The 19,664-nt window shown below is 38.5% G+C and overlaps 1 protein-coding gene across 9 annotated transcripts in view; it reads left to right on the top strand.

Annotated features, from left to right (window-relative positions):
- Positions 1-19,664, top strand: part of mtor (mechanistic target of rapamycin kinase) — a 169,517-nt gene that overhangs the window by 15,488 nt on the left and 134,365 nt on the right. For 6 of the 9 annotated variants that reach the window (XM_062965862.1, XM_062965866.1, XM_062965861.1 and 3 more), the window contains exons 13-23: positions 131-336; positions 674-796; positions 948-1,037; positions 3,662-3,754; positions 3,909-4,043; positions 5,795-5,924; positions 11,559-11,809; positions 14,157-14,198; positions 14,805-14,891; positions 17,222-17,389; positions 17,525-17,637. In XM_062965862.1, the coding sequence (XP_062821932.1) occupies positions 131-336; positions 674-796; positions 948-1,037; positions 3,662-3,754; positions 3,909-4,043; positions 5,795-5,924; positions 11,559-11,809; positions 14,157-14,198; positions 14,805-14,891; positions 17,222-17,389; positions 17,525-17,637 (1,438 nt within the window). The remainder of the gene's footprint in view (positions 1-130; positions 337-673; positions 797-947; positions 1,038-3,661; positions 3,755-3,908; positions 4,044-5,794; positions 5,925-11,558; positions 11,810-14,156; positions 14,199-14,804; positions 14,892-17,221; positions 17,390-17,524; positions 17,638-19,664) is intronic. The other 3 variants (XM_062965865.1, XM_062965864.1, XM_062965863.1) reach the window with 1 other exon arrangement.

Here is a 19,664-nt window from a genome sequence, read left to right as displayed (position 1 = left end):
TCAGAGGTGTGAAGTATAGGCGGATGTTTTTGCGAGGTGCAGAGCAGCATACCACAGAGTACGATCCCAAAGATAGGAATGGGACGTCTTCTTTTTGTTCATTTTCTGCTGTTCGATTGTGTTCTTTCAGATCCAGACATCCGATACTGCGTGCTGGCATCCTTGGATGAGCGATTTGATGCGCACCTGGCCCAGGCGGAGAATTTGCAGGCTCTCTTTGTGGCGCTGAATGACCAGGTGTTTGAGATCCGCGAGTTGGCCATATGCACGGTGGGCCGGCTGAGCAGCATGAACCCGGCTTTTGTCATGCCCTTCCTGCGCAAGATGCTAATTCAGGTAAACAGAGCAGGAGAGAAAAAAAACGAAGGAATCCTATCTTCGACCCCCATTTATAATATCTTCTGCCACTGGAGGCCAAAGTTCAATAAGATAGCAAAGACCCATTTGAGGAGAAGAGGAAGACAGGTCACACTGCATACCATTCTACTAGAGATAAGGAAAGAGAGAGATAAAGAGGAGACTCTGGCTATTGTCATTTGCTGGGAACGATATTCCAAATTGGATAGTTTTGTTGCTGTTTTAAAAGAAGTTCCCATGCTTTTTCTTTGTCTGCACAAACACCTTGTTCCAGTCTTTGAGCAACACCTTCATGGAGCTTGATTTTGCCTTTCAGATCCTGACGGAGCTGGAGCACAGCGGGGTCGGCAGGATCAAAGAACAAAGCGCCAGGATGTTGGGACACTTGGTCTCCAACGCCCCGCGACTGATCCGACCCTATATGGAGCCCATCCTCAAGGTGAACTTTACGTGGTTATATCTCTATAAATTCATCTTTCTCTCTCTTGTTCCAGAATGGCATGAAAATGCACATAAACAAGCTAGACATCTACTCAAGTGTCCTCTTCTGAGCTATCAAACGTTCTCTTGTTTTGTTTTCCAATCCTCAGGCGTTGATAGTGAAACTGAAGGATCCTGACCCCGATCCTAACCCTGGAGTGATTAATAACGTCCTGGCTACTATTGGTGAGCTAGCACAGGTAAGATGGGCTGTTTCTAGAGGTGTGTTTGGTTTACAGAATGGCTGCTCTTAAGCAACATTGGCATCACTGTGTTTGCATTTTGTTTTACATTTACATTTTGTTTTGCTTTCGGCTTTTATTTTTATTTATGTATTTATTTTGAAGAGACTTCTCTTAATATTCTCGCTGGCTCGTGTTTATCACTCGTGACTGAGCTTAGGGAAATATACTACAGTAGAGTCTCACTTATCCAAGCTAAAAGGGCCGGCAGAACCTTGGATAAGTGAATATCTTGGATAATAAAGAGGGTTTAAGGAAAAGCCTATTAAACATCAAATTAGGTTATGATTTTGCAAATTAAGCAACAAAACATCATGTTATACAACAAATTTGACAGAAAAAGTAGTTCAATACGCAGTAATGTTATTTTGTAATTACTGTATTTACGAATTTAGCACCAAAACATCACGATATATTGAAAACATTGACTACAAAAATGCCTTGGATAATCCAGAACCTTGGATAAGCGAGTCTTCGATAAGTGAGACTCTACTGTATTTAATTGATGAGGCTCCACAATCATTGTAACTGGTTTCAAATGTTTTAAATGCTTAATATTTCTTTCTACAGTAGAGTCACTTATCCAACCTTCACTTATCCAACGTTCTGTATTATCCAACACAGTTTGCCTTTAGTAGTCAGTGTTTTTGTAATCAATCTTTTCAATACATTGCGATATTTTGGTGCTAAATTAGTAAATACAGTAATTACTACATAATGTCACCATGTATTGAACTGCTTTTTCTGTCGATTTGTTGTAAAACATGATGTTTTGGTGCTTAATGTGTAAAATCATAATGTAATTTGACATTTAATAAGCTGTTCCTTAATCCTTCCTTATTATCCAACATTTTCGCTTATCCAATGTTCTGCCGGCCCGTTTATGTTGGATAAGTGAGACTCTACTGTAATTGGTTTTAAATGTTTTAATGCTTAATATTTATTTATACAGTAGAGTCTCACTTATCCAACCTTTGCTTATCCAACGTTCTGTATTATCCAACACAGTTTGCCTTTTAGTAGTCAGTGTTTTTGTAGTCAATCTTTTTAATACATTGCGATATTTTGGTGCTAAATTAGTAAATACAGTAATTACTGCATAATGTCACCATGTATTGAACTGCTTTTCCTGTCGATTTGTTGTAAAGCATGATGTTTTGGTGCTTAATGTGTAAAATCATAACGTAATTTGAGGTATAATAGGCTTTTCCTTAATTCCTCCTTATTAGCCAACATTTTGGCTTATCCAACGTTCTGCTGGCCCATTTATGTTGGATAAGTGAGACTCTACTGTATCTTTTTTCTGGACGTTACTATGCTTTGTGTGATTTTTGTCTTGTATTTCATTTTAAATGTGCCTTGATTTGTATTGTATCTCATTTATACATTGTATATTTGCAATGTGGTACTGAAGTGGCCAAACTCTATGCCGCTCTGAGTCCCCTTCGGGGTGAGAAGAGCAAGGTAGAAATATAGTAAATAAATAAATAGTAAATAAATGCATTACACTGTGTTTGATCCTGGGTCGGGGTGAGCATCTGCCGTTAGCCCCAGCTCCCTGCCCACCTAGCAGATCAAAAGCAGAAATGCGAGTAGATAAATAAGTACTGCTTTTAGTGGGGAGGTAATAAAGGCGCCCTTAAGGACATTGATCAGGAGGACGACAAAGCTCAATGGCATGGAGCGACAGCACCTCCCCGTTGCCAGAGTCGAGCACAGTCTCCAAGATGCCGGAAATAAGATGGGAAATGTGTTTACCTCTGTTAGTGTATTGTCTGTCCTTGTTAATTGTATAATGGCATTGAGTGCTATGCGTGTTCTGTAATCCACCCTGAGTTCCCTCAGGGAGATAGAGCGGAATATAAATAAAGTACCTTATATACTCAAGTATAAGCCGACCTGAATATAAGCCGAGGCACCTACTTTTACCACAAAAAAACTGGGAAAACATTGAAAACATCCAGTATAAGCCGAGAGTGTTAAATTTCAGAAATAAAAACAGATACTAATAAAATTACATTAATTGAGGCATCAGTAGGTTAAATGTTTTTGAATATTTACATAAAGCTCTAATTTAAGATAAGATTGTCCAACTTAAATCATTATTCTCATCTTCTTCAATGTAAATGTGCTTATGTATCATTTTAATAATAATAGAGTAAAATAATACATGTAATAATAATAATAATAATAAATACAGGAAAATAATACATGTAGTAATAAATAGAGTAAAATAATAAATATAATAATAATAATAATATCAGAGTAAAATACTAAATGTATTAATTATAATAATAAAATAGGGTAAAATAAATGTAATAGTAGCAACAATAATAGAGAAAAATAATAGAGGTAATAATACCAATAATAATAGAGAAAAATAATAAATGTACCATATATTCTCGAGTATAAGCTGACCCAAATATAAGCCAACCAGGATCCTCACCCGAGTATAAGCCGAGGGGGGCTTTTTCAGTCTTAAAAAAATGGCTGAAAACTAGGCTTATACTCGAGTATATACAGTATATTATTATTACATTCTGTTCTTAACTGTTTCTTTTCCATGTTTTCTCCTTCCACAGGTGAGCGGGCTGGAGATGAGGAAGTGGGTGGATGAGCTTTTCATCATCATTATGGACATGCTCCAGGACTCCTCTTTGCTTGCTAAGAGACAGGTGAGCATGTGGCATTTTGAGAGGACTAGAGATCACTCATTCATGGTTTGGGTTGAGAAGTTGATACCATTGACTACTCCCAATGTGCCACATTTTTTAAAAAAGGAATTGAACCCAGAGAATAATTTTCCTTACTCTTAATCTGCTATTCCAGGTCGCCCTCTGGACTCTTGGTCAGCTGGTGGCCAGCACTGGCTACGTCGTTGAGCCCTATAGGAAGTATCCAACCCTTTTGGAGGTGTTACTGAACTTTCTGAAGACGGAACAGAACCAAGGCACCCGGAGAGAGGTAAGTTCCTGTTGAGTCTTCTTGAAATCTTGAGGTTAGAAGGGAGCTAGATAGAACCAGAAGATTATGCCTTCTACTGTGATATTAACCTGATAGTAGAGCACTTGTAGATTTCTGGCCTAGGTATGTAAAGATTTGGACTGAGAAGGGTTTGGACTGTTAAGAACCTGGCTTTCACAATGATTGTGTAGGCCCTTAAATTTTCTTCTGTGGCTTCAAAGGGAACAATTTTTCTCTGAAGCAGAACTCATTGTATTAAGACTTCAGAGGCGGTTAACTACCATACAAGGTTACCGTTTTACAGAGGCCAGCCATCCCTTTGAAGGTTTACGACCTTTGTAATACAGTTTTTATTTAGCAAAATTACATTTTGCTTTGATCTCACCCTCATAGCCAAGGAAACACCTGAAGATTGATTACACTATGTAATATGATTTTTGTTTCTGGGCTATAAATGTCCTTTCCTAATTGATTCTATCATAAAAAGATGGAAAAAGTTGATTTAACTGCAAAAACTTTGTTAAGCAACATGGAGTGGACGAAGGATCAGAGGAAATCTAACCTCAAATAGGGAAACTACCCATCCAGGAATACTGTATATACTTGAGTATAAGCCTAGTTTTTCAGCCCTTTTTTTAAGACTGAAAAAGCCCCCCTCAGCTTATACTCGGGTGAGGGTCCTGGTTGGCTTATATTCAGGCCAGCTTATACTCGAGAATATCATCATCATCATTTAATTACTTATTAATTGCCCTCCATCTAAGATGCTCTAGGCGATTTACAAGATAAAATTGTAAAGGATAAAAATACATACATACAAATATTGATAAAATTAACATAGATTAAAAGCTCTAGAAAAGAGCCAGAAAAGCTCTAGAAAATATATGGTACATTTATTATTTTTCTCTATTATTATTGGTATTATTACATTTATTATTTTTCTCTATTATTATTGGTATTATTACATTTATTATTTTTCTCTATTATTGTTGCTACTATTACATTTATTTTTCTCTATTTTTATTATTATTAACAATATGTTTCTTATTTCACTCTGATATTATTATTATTATTTTATTATGACACAGCAAACAAGATAGATATGCTGGATTTCGTATCACAAAATCACAAGTCGAACACTTCCCAAGTGTCTAGGCATGGGTGATGTATTTTCGGATGATGCTTGCAGATCCCAGTCGGGTGGCCTTTTGCTGTTGGCAGATTGTAATTTTGTCAATGTCTATTGTTTCCAAATGCCGGCTGAGATCTTTTGGCATGGCACCCAGTGTGCTGATCACCACCGGGACCACCTGCACTGGTTTCTGCCAGAGTCTCTGCAGTTCAATCTTGAGCTCCTGATAGCAGCTGAATTTTTCCTGTTGTTTTTCGTCAATGTGACTGTTATTGCATTTATTATTTTATTTTTATACGTGGGGTTTCTCTGAGATTTTTATGTCAGTATTTGTTTGTTTATGGAGGCATTGAATGTTTGCCATTTTATGTTGAAAAACATACTGTTTCTCATTTATGAAAAGCTAAAATGGTGCCACAAGATTTCCATTCTTTACATTAGTATCAGGGTTGTTTCAGTTTACATTCAGGCCAGATACATGTTGAACGCTGGGACATTGCTTTGTGTTGCTAAAGACTGTTGTGCTGCTCCTCTTCCTCTCTACTGTAGTTTTGTTTTAGTAATGCATTCCTTGGAGCATCCTTCTTCAATTTGCCGTTGTTGTTCCTCTTCCCCACAGGCGATCCGTGTCCTTGGTCTCCTGGGGGCCCTTGATCCGTACAAGCATAAGGTGAACATCGGCATGATTGACCAGTCACGGGACGCCTCTGCCGTCAGTCTCTCCGAGTCTAAATCGAGCCAAGATTCTTGTAAGTAGATTGAGAATGAGAAGAACCTGAGTTCGAGTCTTCTTTGTATATGTTTGCAGGGGATGTCTTTGTCCAAAATCTAGGATGGCTTGATGTTTGAAATATTCCAATATATCATTAAAAAAAACCCAATTTACCTGTAGATGTACATGTTGAACAACCTTCTCAAGAATGAATTAACTTATCTATGGGTCATTATGAGTGCTGTACCTCAATAATTTGAGGTACAGTACTCATAATGACCATAATTTGACTCTGAAATCTGTCCTTGACTTATGCTTGAGGTCTTATACATGAGTATGTATGGTATATCTAAACCTCATTTTAGAAGTAAGAAAATACTTCATGGATCATGACTTTTGCTAGAGGATTCTTGGAGGGGTATACTCAAAAAAGTGTCTTGGCCCATTATTTGCCTGATAATCTTGACTCAGATGTGTGAGATGTTATTACCTTGGGTTTCTGTGAGTTTTCCGGGCTGTCTGACCATGTTCCAGAAGCATTCTCTCCTGATGTTTTGCCCACATCTATGGCAGGCATCCTCAGAGGTTGTGAGGTCTGTTGGAAACTAGGCCGGGGGGGTGGGGGGGTGGGTGGGTTATATATTTATGGAATGATGTCCAGGGTGGGAGAAAGAACTCTTGTTTGTTGGAGGCAAGTGTGAATGTTGCAATTGACCACCTTGATCAATGGCCTCGCAGCTTCAAAGCCTATCTGCTTCCTGCCTGGGGGAATAATTTGGTGGGAAGTGTTAGCTAGTCCTCATTGTTTCTTGTCTGAAATACCCCTGTTTTCTGAATGTTGTTCTTTATTTACTATCCTGATTTTAGGGTTTTTAATGCTTGTAACCAGATTTTGTTCATTTTCATGGTTTCTTCCTTTCTGTTGAAATTGTCCACATGCTTGTGGATTTCAGTGGCTTTTCTGTGTAGCCTGACGTGGTGGTTGTTAGAATGGTCCAGCATTTCTGTGTACAGTAAATCCAACGAAGGATTCCCTCAGGCAGGAAGTAGCCAGGCTTTGAAGCTGCAAGGCCATTAAATGCTTGTTTTCAAAGCCTGGCTGCTTCCTGACTCAATCTGCAAGGCCATTAAATGCTAATCAAGTTGGCCAATTGCAACATTCACACTTACCTCCAACAGACAAGAGTTCTTTCTCCCACCCTGGACATTCCACAGATATCTAAATCCCAATCTTACAACCTCTGAGGATGCCTGCCATAGATGTGGGTGAAATGTCAGGAGAGAATGCTTCTAAACATGGCCTTACAGCCTGGAAAACTCACAGCAACCCAGTGATTCCATCCATGAAATACTTTGAAAACACATTATTACCTTTTTTTAAATAGGAGGTTTTGTTATTATATTTATTTGTACTCCACATTTTTCTCAGAATCAACGCCCAAGGTGACTTACAACTTTAAAAAAATATATAGAATTTAAAAAACATACAAGAGGCTAATACAGTAGAGTCTCACTTATCCAAGCCTCGCTTATCCAAGTTTCTGGATGATCCAAGCCATTTTTGCAGTCAATGTTTTCCATATATCATGATATTTTGGTGCTAAATTCGTAAATACAGTAATTACAACACAACATTACTGCGTATTGAACTACGTTTTCTGTCAAATTTGTTGTATAACATGATGTTTTGGTGCTTAATTTGTAAAATCATAACTTAATTTGATGTTTAATAGGCTTTTCTTTAATCTCTCCTTATTATCCAAGATACTTGCTTATCCAAGGTTCTGCCGGCTCGTTTAGCTTGGATAAGTGAGACTCTACTGTATTAAAATATTAAAAATTTTAAAACAATTCACTTAAAATGTAATTGAAACCTGTTAAAAGTAATTCACCAGTCTTAACCTTTGAAATGTTAGGAAATCCCATGGAGTTTGTTACTCAGATGTAAGCAATGTATATATGGAGACAAAAATCCGTTCATTCATTTTAAAACATTGATTTCCCATCTGCCAATTTGAAAGTAAAATTTAGGCAACGTGTTGCTCGGGAAATATGTTCAAACTCCAGCAAGCAGCTGAAACAATGAGGGAGTCTGTTCCTCAGTGAAAGAGGCGGCTCCCTTTTTATTGGGGAAAACGTCAGCGTAGGGCCACTCAGTTTTTCTCATTTCCTGCCTCTCTTTTGCCTGTTTGCATAGCAATTTCCTGAATTAGGAAGCTTGGAGGTGCTAAACCAGCTCGGTGGGGTGTTGACCATACAGCTGCCGGCCAGATGTTTGTCTCATTCTTGTTTTTTAATTTAACTTCGGGCCACAAAATCCTTAACCCTTGGAATTTAAACTTTGTAATGAAGTTCCCATTGCTTTTAAGACAGAATAGAAGGGCAGGATTTGGGGAGGGGAAGTGAAAGAAGAAGAGGCAGCCAAGAGCAGCAGTGGGAATGTATAAGTAGCCATGCCCATGTAATTTATTATCTTCAGGGCTTTCCTGCCATTTAAAACCCCACTCAGAAACACTTTTGAATAAGGAAGTACAGTAGTTACAAAGGAAACCTTTGTCAGTTTTGTTTGGGATACAGTAGAGTCTCGCTTATCCAATGTAAACGGGCCGGCAGAACGTTGGATAAGTGAATATCTTGGATAATAAGGAGAGATTTAGGAAAAGCCTATTAAACATCAAATTAGGTTATGATTTTACAAATTAAACACCAAAACATCATGTTATACAACAAATTTGACAGAAAAAAGTAGTTCAATACACAGTAATGCTATGTAGTAATTACTGTATTTTTCGAATTTAGCACCAAAATATCACGATGTATTGAAAACATTGACTACAAAAATGCATTGGATAATCCAGAACGTTGGCTAGGCAAATCTTGGATAAGTGAGAGACTACTGTATTTAAACTTTCAGGAAAGTGGGTAATGTTTTGTGTTGTGCTGCTCTTATTTTTTCCATTCATTGTCCCAAACGTTGCCACCATTGAATGATGCAGTTGAGATCCAAGCCCTATGAAAACCAGCAAGAGTATAAATAAGAGTATTTTTTGTTCCCTGGACCTTGGGATTTTGGCCTGCATAAATAGGAGTCCAGTGTCTAGATCCAGGGAAGTCATGCTACGCCTCTATTCTGCCTTGGTCAGACCACACTTGGAATCACATTGCGTCCAATTCTGGGCACCACAATTGAAGAGAGATGTTGATAGGCTGGAAGGTGTCCAGAGGAGTGTGATTCAAATGATCAGAGTGTGGAGAGCAAGCCCTATGAGGAGTGGCTTAAAGAGCTGGGATGTTTAGCCTGCAAAAGAGAAGGCGGAGAGGAGACATGATGAGAGCCATGGATACATATGTGAGCGGAAGTCATAGGGAGGAGGGAGCAAGTTTGTTTTCTGCTGCCCTGGAGACTAGGTTGCAATGGAGCAATGGCTTCAAATGACAGGAAACGAGATTCCACCTGAACATGAGGAACAACGTCCTAATTGTGAGAGAGAGCTGTTCAGCAATGGAACTCTTCTCCTGAGTGTGGTGGAGGCTCTTCCTTTGGAGGCTTTGAAACAGAGGCTGGATGGCCATCTGTCGGGGGTGCTTTGAATGTGATTTTCCTGCTTCTTGGCAGAATGGGGTTGGACTGGATGGCCCATGAGGTCTCTTCCAAATTTAGGATTCTATAGTTCTATTATTAGAATGTAGATTAGATGGGATAGATCCCAAGAATATGGAATATAATGTGCAGAAGAGCCAATAACATGTAACACGATTTTTGTCCCTGGCTTATAAATTTCATTTCCTAATTGGTTCTATCATAAAACACGGGAGAAGTTCATTATCTGTCCGAACGTGTCTCCCACTACGACCCACCTTGAAGCTTAAGATCATCAGATTTGGCCCTGTTCGTGGTCCCGTCTGCCTCACAGGTGCGTCTGGCGGGGACAAAAGACAGGGCTTTTTCAGTAGTGGCTCCCCGCCTATGGAACACCCTCCCCAGTGAAGTCAGGCAGGCTCTCTTCCTCCTATCCTTCCGTAGGAAGGTTAAAACTTGGTTGTGGGGCCAGGCTTTCGAATAACAGCGTTAATTATTATTACGTACGCTAGAACTCAATCAACAGACCCAGTCTTTTGAACTGAACACGCCTATCTGTATTTTATAATGTGTTTTATGAATAATGATGTAAGTTAATAATAATTTTTAACTGATTTATAGTGCACTGTACAACTTTTATATACTGTATATACTTGAGTATAAACCTAGTTTTTCAGCCCTTTTTTTAAGACTGAAAAAGCCCCCCTCGGCTTATACTCGGGTGAGGGTCCTGGTTGGCTCATATTTGGGTGAGCTTATACTTGAGAATATATGGTACATTTATTATTTTTCTCTATTATTATTGCTACTATTACATTTATTTTACTCTATTTTTATTATTATTAATACATTTATTATTTCACTCCTATCTTATTACAGTAGAGTCTCACTTATTCAAGCTAAATGGACCGGCAGAAGCGTGGATAAGCGAATATCTTAGATAATTAGGAGGGATTAAGGAGAAGCCTATTACACATCAAATTAGGTTATGATTTCACAAATTAAGCACCCTAACATCATTTTATACAACAAATTTGACAGAAAAAGCATAATATTATGTTGTAAATATTGTATTTATGAATTTAGCACCAAAATATCATGATATATTGAAGACATTGACTACAAAAATGGCTTGGATAATCCAGAACCTTGGATAAGTGAGACTACTGTATTATTATATTTATTATTTTACTCTATTTATTACTACATGTAATATTTTCCTGTATTATTATTATGGAAAATAATAATAATTATTATGGAGAATAATGATTTGATCAGAGTTGGACAGTCTTATCTTAAATTTGAGCTTTAGTTAAATACTAAAAAACATTTAACCTACTGATACCTCAATTAATATAATTTTATTGATATCTATTTTTATTTCTGAAATGTACCACCCTCTGCTTATACTGGAGTCAATGTTTTCCCAGTTGGTTTTGTGATAAAATTAGGTGCCTCGGCTTATATTCGGGTCGGTTTATACTCGAGTATATACGGTATGTGTTTTTTGTAAGCCGCCCTGAGTCCCCTGTTGGGTGAGAAGGGCGGGATATAAATATTGTAATTAATAAATAATAAATTAATTAACCTGCAGCACATTTTGTGATAGTTTTCCAATGAATATCTATCATCATAAGAGTCTCACCCAATTCAGCACAGCTTGTGGCAGCCACAAAAACAAAGTTTCTGCATTATAACAACTAATTTAAAAGTAAAGACCACACAATTCAACAGGAAATAACACTTTCAAACTAGGAACAGATTTTTTTTATTGTGTAATTTAGCAAATTCTCCATCATTTCCCCCTAATGCACATAGAGAGCCATGTGGGTATATATGCCATCCTCGTTGCTGTAGGCACGGTTTGAAGATGAAGGATAGCTGTAATTCAGATCTGTTGAAATGACGGAACATCAAAAAATGAGTCAAGAAAAAGCGTATAGGACAGGCATAGGACAGGTGTTTTGGACTACCGGCTTAAGGAATTATGGGAATTTGAAATCCAAAACACCGGGAGGGCCTAAGTTTGCCCATGCCTGGTATAGACTAAACTCAGACAATGGTGTGACTCTGCCTTCCTCCCCTTTCCAGCCGACTACAGCACCAGCGAGATGCTGGTCAACATGGGCAACCTCCCGCTCGATGAGTTCTACCCGGCGGTGTCCATGGTGGCCCTCATGCGCATCTTCCGGGACCAGTCCCTCTCCCACCACCACACTATGGTGGTCCAGGCCATCACCTTCATCTTCAAGTCCCTGGGGCTCAAGTGCGTCCAGTTCCTGCCGCAGGTCATGCCCACCTTCCTCAACGTCATCCGGGTCTGCGACAGCGCCATCCGAGAGGTGAGGAACCCTTCCCCCCTCCGTTCCCTTTTAAAACCAGATCTGTTTATTGATTAGTCCATTGGCCACATCAGCAATAAAAGACAAAAACACTCATCACTATTCTAAAAAACCCCTGGTAAACTAAAGCACGATAAAACTTTTTTTTTAAAAAAAAATATTTTTAATTGAAGTTTTACCTTATAAGAGTGAGAACATTTGATTGTATAGAAAGTAGGAAAACTGAGATTTAAAAAGGATCTAAAAGGGAGAGAGAGAAAAAAAACTCCAGAAACCAAAAACAAAGATAAACTGTCCATATTTATATAAAAAAGAAAAAAAAATCTGAACAAATGGCGATATAAAAATGCAAAAGTACTTGGCAAAGAAACTCACCAAAAAGCAAAAAGCATTAGCACTGGCATTAAACACTTCGAATAAAATCGCTAGGTTAGAGGCAGCTGACATTGGTAATGTTCTAACAATGAACTGCCAAAAACTGTTATAGTTAAACTAAACAATCATTGTTGTTCCAGTACAACAGTTGGAAAATAAAATAATAACAATAATAATAATAGTAGTAGTAGTAGTAATACCAATAGTCAGGATTTCCAAGCAGTATGTCATCATTTGGTTAACAGAGAGATATAGAAGAATAATATAATATGCATTTATGATAAAACTTGAATAAATAATAAGTTTGGTAAAATGGGATTAAATTACAAAATGAAAGCAGGGAGTGTAGACTGATGAGTGTTTCTTTCTTGATGGCTAAACGGACCCACCTCCCTGCCATGAAAAATTAAGACCTTGCCATTCTTGCGTGGCTTATTGCCACTATTTTTGTCTTCGGTTGTTGTTACTTTTTGCTTTTGAAAGCAGGAGTGGCCATTGAGACTTCATGTCACTGTGATCCCATGGCTTGTGGCTTTTTAGAAAGGCAATTCATTGACAGTGGGTTGCTGTGGGTTTTCCGGGCTGTCTGGCCATGTTCCAGAAGCATCTCTCCTGAAGTTTCGCCCACATCTATGGCAGGCATCCTCAGAGGTTGTGAGGTCTGTTGGAAACAAGGCAAGTGGGGTTTATCTATCTGTGGAATAATGTCCAGGGTGGGAGAAAAAACTCTTGTCTGTTTGATGCAAGTGTGAATGTTGCAATTGTCCACCTTGATTAGCATTGAATTACAATATTCCAACGTGTCAATCATATTATGTCCTTGAGGTATTAAAAAATCTTAATGAAGAGAAACTTGGTCCACAGAGGCCGTTTCTAACCAGTGCTTGCATTTTAGCAATGTGTTTATCAGCAACGCATACCAACCAAAAAGAAAGCTGTTTTTTCTATTCACCAGGAAATGAGATTTCACAGTTTCTTGCCTAAATTGTTATTAGTAGTATTTAGCAAGGAAAATAATGTACAGTATTGCAAAGTAAGTTCGCTTTCAAATTCCTATTCATCTGTTTTGTATTACTATTGAGGCCAATAGATGTAACATTTCCCATTAGGTAAGAGATAAAATCGGTAGAATTTCTATTATGTGTTGAACATAGACACACTTCTTCTCAAACAGGTTTTATAAAAAAGAAAAACAAGCACCATGTATACCCAGATAAAAGTTTTTTTTACTCAGAGTGGTATTGCAGGTTCAAAGCTTGGCTGCTTCCTGCCTCAGAAAACAGAAGAATACCAGACATAATAATAATAATAATAATAATAATAATAATAATAATAATAATAATAATAATAATAATAATAACAACAACAACAACAACAACAACAACTTTATTCTCATACCCCGCCCCATCTCCCCGAAGGGACTCGGGGCGGCTTACATGGGGCCATGCCCGGACACAACAATATAAAAGCAAAGCAATAAAACAGATCAATCAGCAATAAAAACATCAAGCAACGATAAAAACAGTCATAAAAAATTCACATACAAATAAAATGAATATATCAGGGCCAGATAACACCTCCCAACAAAGGATTCCCTCTGGCAGGAAGCATCCAGGCTTTGAAGCATCCAGGTTATGATTTGTTGTTCTGTTTGATTTGATGATTTGATGCCTGTCATAGATGTGGGTGAAACGTCAGGAGAGAATGTTTCTGGAATATGGCCAGACAGTCTGGAAAACTCCCAGCAACGCAATAGACTATTTGTTAGGAACATCGGATTCCTCCAAGTTCCTAATTGGACTTGGATGTGCTTTTGGTTGTTTATGTTGCTTTGGTAGAACTTGCAGTTGCCAGTGTTTATTCTTTCACCAAAAAACCCAGTGGGGTTTAAAGATCTGGTGCCTTGATCTGTCGCGATCCGTCTTCCCGAGAAGCTACACACCATTCGCCTCCTCTCTTTAACAAATTCCAGGTCAAAGAAGATGGCGACAGTGTGCTGGGGAGAAGAGCCGAGGTGGGTACCTGTGGCACTTGGGCAGAAGCACTTGGTGTGGTGTCCAGGAAACATCTCACTGTCCTTCCCGTCAAAGACAAAACCACAGATGTATGGGGACAAATGTACTGTCGAAGGGATCTATGGTTTTCTAAACTAGGCATGGGCAAACTTGGGCCCTCCGGGTGTTTTGGACTTCAACTCCCACAATTCCTAGCAGCCGATGGGAGTTGAAGTCCAAAACGCCCGGAGGGCCCAAGTTTGCCCTTGCCTGATACAAAAGAGCTCATAAATAGTGTAAAATGTATTTCTGAAATGGTGTTGGTGGATAGTAGATGTTTAGATGTGTTGGCACTTTAGTTCTGGTGTCAACCCTTGCATGCCTAGAGACTTTGCTCTCCATCCTCCATGATTGACCCAGTTCTCCTCGCACTTGTGCGCATTTTGTGCCATCTTGAAACATGTATTGAAGTGTCCACAAATTGGGAAAAAATGGAGATTAATGCCGCTTTCCATTTCCAATGTCTGCCCTTGGAAAGAATTTTTATCCATGCTGATTTCTGAGAGTGCGTTGTCTCAACGTTGACTGTGCTTTCATCACCACTGTCCTTCTACCCTTTGCTTCAGTTCTTGTTCCAGCAGCTGGGAATGTTGGTGTCCTTCGTAAGAAGTCACATCCGGCCCTACATGGATGAGATTGTCATCCTGATGAGGGTGAGTATAGCTCTGTGCATTTTCTATAATATCCAAGCAGATACGTCTTTTAAGTAAGTCTGGAGTCTACAAGGGTATCAAGAGACTCCATGTATAGACTTAAACCACAAGCCACCCATAGGTCATTTTGCCAGGAGCAGTGGTGGTGCAGTGGGTTAAACCCTTGTGCCGGCTGAACTCCTGACCTGAAGGTTACCAATTCGAATCTGTGAAATGGGGTGAGCACCCATCTGTCAGCTATAGCTTGCGGGGACATAATAGTAACATATCTGGACGTCCCCTGAGTGACGTCTCTGTAGACAGCCAATTGTCTCACACCAGAAGCGACTTGCAATATGTTCTCAAATTGCTTCTGACACAAAAAAACCCATAGATTTTGATAGGCATCTCTATGCTACCTGGAAGTGCATTCCACCATGTCTCCTGTGTCAATATAACAATATAATAACATATACAGTAGAGTCTCACTTATCCAACACTCGCTTATCCAACGTTCTGTATTATCCAACGCATTTTTGTAGTCAATGTTTTCAATATATCGTGATATTTTGGTGCTAAATTCGTAAATACAGTAATTACTACATAGCATTACTGCGTATTGAACTACTTTTTCTGCCAAATTTGTTGTCTAACATGATGTTTTGGTGCTTAATTTGTAAAATCATAATCTAATTTGATGTTTAATAGGCTTTTCCTTAATGCCTCCTTATTATCCAACATATTCGCTTATCCAACATTCTGCCGGCCCGTTTATGTTGGATAAGTGAGACTCTACTGTAATACTAATATTATGCTATACTAATAATACAATATATTATATATACATATAATATTAATATTATAATGTAATACAATATAATAATAATAAATTATTATAATTGTATATTTATATTACTCAAAAACAAGGCAAAAGGAGGAGAGGGTGACAGCTGACTTTCTGATTACAGTCACAATCTTATTTTCCTGAATCTTCTTTCAGGAAATGTGCTCTTTTCTTGGTAGCTTTCAAAATGAAAAGACTTACTCTGATTATGGTGGATCTTTCTTGTACTTGCAAGAGGAATGTCAGAAGATCATTTCTGTTGGGAGACCTAAAATTGGATAGTAATGGATGTAAATATCTGTATCGAAGTTTAGTATATGCTGGACAGTCAATCAAAAAATGTTCAATATATATGGTATAAGAAATATTGCATATAATCAAGCATAAGCCTAGTTTTTCAGCCCTTATTTAGGACTGAAAAAAAACCCTCCTTGGCTTATACTCGGGTGAGGGTCCTGGTGGGCTTATATTCAGGTCGGCTTATACTCAAGTATATATTATTTTTCTCTATTATTATTGGTATTGTTACATTTATTATTTTACTCTATTAATTATTATTACATTTATTATTTTACTCTGTTATTGTTGTTACTTTTACATTTATTTTACTCTATTTTTATTATTATTAATACACTTATTATTTTACTCTATTTATTATTACATTTGTTATTTTACTGCATTAATTATTATTATTACATTTATTATTTCACTCTGTTATTATTAAAAGGATACATAGGCACATTTACATTGAAGAAGATTGAACAGTCATATTTTAAATTACAGTTTGATGTAAAGATTCAAAAACATTTAAACTACTGGTGCCTCAATTAATGTAATTTTATTGGTATTTCGGCTTATACTGGAATCAATGTTTTCCCAGTTTTTTTGTGGTAAAATTAGGTGCCTTGGCTTATATTCGGGTCAGCTTATACTCGTGTATATACGGTATATTTATTTTCTTAATATTATGGAAATAGGACAAGGCAAGGAGCATGGCCCTCCCAAGCTCAGACCTAAGCTATTTTCTTATTAAAGGAAAATGGATTAGATCTAAGCTTGGAGGGCCGTGTTCATTGCCTCACTCTCTTCCTTAATATTGCTTTGCTCTAAATGTAAAGGGTCCTGGTCCTAGTTATGCAAGTGCCAGTCCATGCAGTATCTTATGTAGTATTTTTGGGAGTATCTCGCCATTGATATATGTAGCATTTTAATGATTTTAATTGTGTATTTTATATTGTATTTAATAATCTGTTTTTCATGTATTTATTTGCTTGCCTTATATGTGAAAGACCTATGGTCTAAGCATCAAATAAACTTTGTTTCATAAATATTTTCACCTGGTTTTGGGGTATCCCCAGGTGAGATCCTTTATTTTCTGTGGTTGAAAGAGAGCTGTGTGCTTCTCTTTGGGCTCATGGAATGAAAGTAAGACATAAAGGCAACCAAGAAACCAGTCTCTTAGCTTCACGTTTTCTTTTCTCACCCCCTCTTCTCGCCCTCTTTCCAGGAATTCTGGGTTGTCAACAGTTCGATCCAGTGCACCATCATCCTCCTCATTGAGCAAATCGTGGTGGCTTTAGGCGGTGAGTTCAAGCTCTACCTGCCCCAGCTCATCCCCCACATGCTGCGGGTCTTCATGCACGACAACAGCAGTGGACGAAACGTCTCCGTCAAGGTGAGCCAGGTTCCTTGTAGGCTGAACTATCATGGTCCTGGGTTTCCATGTGTATTTTGTACCATTTTCCACTCACGTTGAACACTGTTTGCACAAGTGACTTTGATGTTCATGATGTCTTTCTCAACTTCATAGCTCTTGAATGCCATCCAGCTGTTTGGAGCCAATCTGGATGACTATCTGCACTTATTGCTGCCTCCCATCGTCAAGCTCTTTGATGCCCCTGATGCCCCTCTGCAGGCCCGCAGGTAAACATTCATCTTTTATCTTTAATCTCTATGTTTTTATAATGGTGTATTTTGATTTATGTATTTAATTGTACATATTTTATTTATGTTCAAATGTTTTGACTTCGTTATACCCTGCCTTGAGCCATTTGGAGAGGTTGGTAACAAATAAAATGTATTATTGTTATTCTTATTATTATTATACTAATAATAATTATAATAACAAAATAATAATAATAATAATAATAATAATAATAATAATAATAATAATAATACCCGCCACCATCTCCCTGAAGGGACTCGGGGCGGCTTACATGGGGCCAAGTCCAAAAAGTAACAGACGTAGTAAAAACACATCAAAATAAAACAAATCAATAAAACAGATCAATAAAACATGGGAGGCAAATACTTTTTTAAAAATATATTTTTCGTCTTCTTTTTTTTTTTTTTTTGGTCTCTCCTAAAAAATTTTTTCCCTTTCTCCTTTTTTTCTCATTCTATCTTTCCTATACCCACCATTGTTCTCACTCTTTCTATGTACAGAAACACTTAATAAAAACAATATTTAAAATAAAAGAAATAATAATAAAACATGGATTGAATAAAAACATGAAAGACTGGGCCATGAAGTGCATACATCGAGGAATGTATGCTGTCTGGATAAGGGTGAACTACAACTCCCAGAGCAAAGGTCAAGCACCCCGAAAGCAGGGCTGTATGCATAGTTGGCCATGTTGGGGCTGTGTGTCAAGTTTTGTCCAGATCCGATGTCGGCTGGGTTGAGTGCTGTCTGGATAAGGGTGAACTACAACTCCCAGAGCAAAGGTCAATCACCCAGAAACCAGATCTGTATGCACAGTTGGCCATGTTGGGTCACAACTGGACCATTTTCCTTTTATTGCCATTCAATGTGTGGTTGAAGGCTTTCATGACCGGAATCACAGGATTGTTGTGTGCTTTGCGGGCTGTATGGCCATGTTCCAGAAGTATTCTCTCCTGATGTTTCGCCCACAGCTATGGCAGGCATCCTCAGAGGTTGTGAGGTATATTAGAAAAACTAAGCAAGGAAGGTTTATATATCTGTGGAAGGTCCAGGGTGGGAGAAAGAATTATTGCCTGTTGGAGGCCGCTGTGAATGTTGTAATTAATCATCTTGATTAGCATTAATGTCCTTGTAAACTTCATGTCCTGGCTTCTTCCTGCCTGGGGGAATCCTTTGTTTGGAGGCATCAACTGCTCCTGATTGACTCATGTCTCTAATTCCTCTGTTTTCAGAGTGTGTCCTGATTTTAGAGTTTTTTAACACTGCTAGCCAGATTTTGTTCGTTTTCATGGTTTCCTCCTTACTGTTGAAATTGTCCACATGCTTGTGGATTTCAGTGGCTTCTCTGTGTAGCCTGACATGATAGTAGTTCATAGAATCATAGAATCATAGAATAGTAGAGTTGGAAGAGACCTCATGGGCCATCCAGTCCAACCCCCTGCCAAGAAGCAGGAAATCGCATTCAAAGCACCCTCGACAGATGGCCATCCAGCCTCTGTTTAAAGCCTCCAAAGAAGGAGCCTCCACCACAGTCTGGGGGAGAGAGTTCCACTGCCGAACAGCCCTCACAGTGAGGAAGTTCTTCCTGATGTTCAGGTGGAATCTCCTTTCCTGTAGTTTGAAGCCATTGTTCCGTGTCCTAGTCTGCAGGGCAGCAGAAAACAAGCTTGCTCCCTCCTCCCTATGGCTTCCCCTCACATATTTGTACATGGCTATCATGTCTCCTCTCAGCCTTCTCTTCTGCAGGCTAAACATGCCCAGTTCTTTAAGCCGCTCCTCATAGGGCTTGTTCTCCAGACCTTTGATCATTTTAGTTGCCCTCCTCTGGACGCTCTCCAGCTTGTCAACATCTCCCTTCAACTGTGGTGCCCAAAATTGGACACAGTATTCCAGGTGTGGTCTGACCAAGGCAGAATAGAGGGGGAGCATGACTTCCCTGGATCTAGACGCTATTCCCCTATTGATGCAGGCCAAAATCCCGTTGGCTTTCTTAGCAGCTGCATCA

The sequence above is a fragment of the Anolis carolinensis genome, unplaced genomic scaffold (genome assembly GCF_035594765.1).
Source record: "Anolis carolinensis isolate JA03-04 unplaced genomic scaffold, rAnoCar3.1.pri scaffold_15, whole genome shotgun sequence".
Taxonomy (NCBI): domain Eukaryota; kingdom Metazoa; phylum Chordata; class Lepidosauria; order Squamata; family Dactyloidae; genus Anolis; species Anolis carolinensis.
This window is presented reverse-complemented; position numbering and strand designations above follow the sequence as displayed.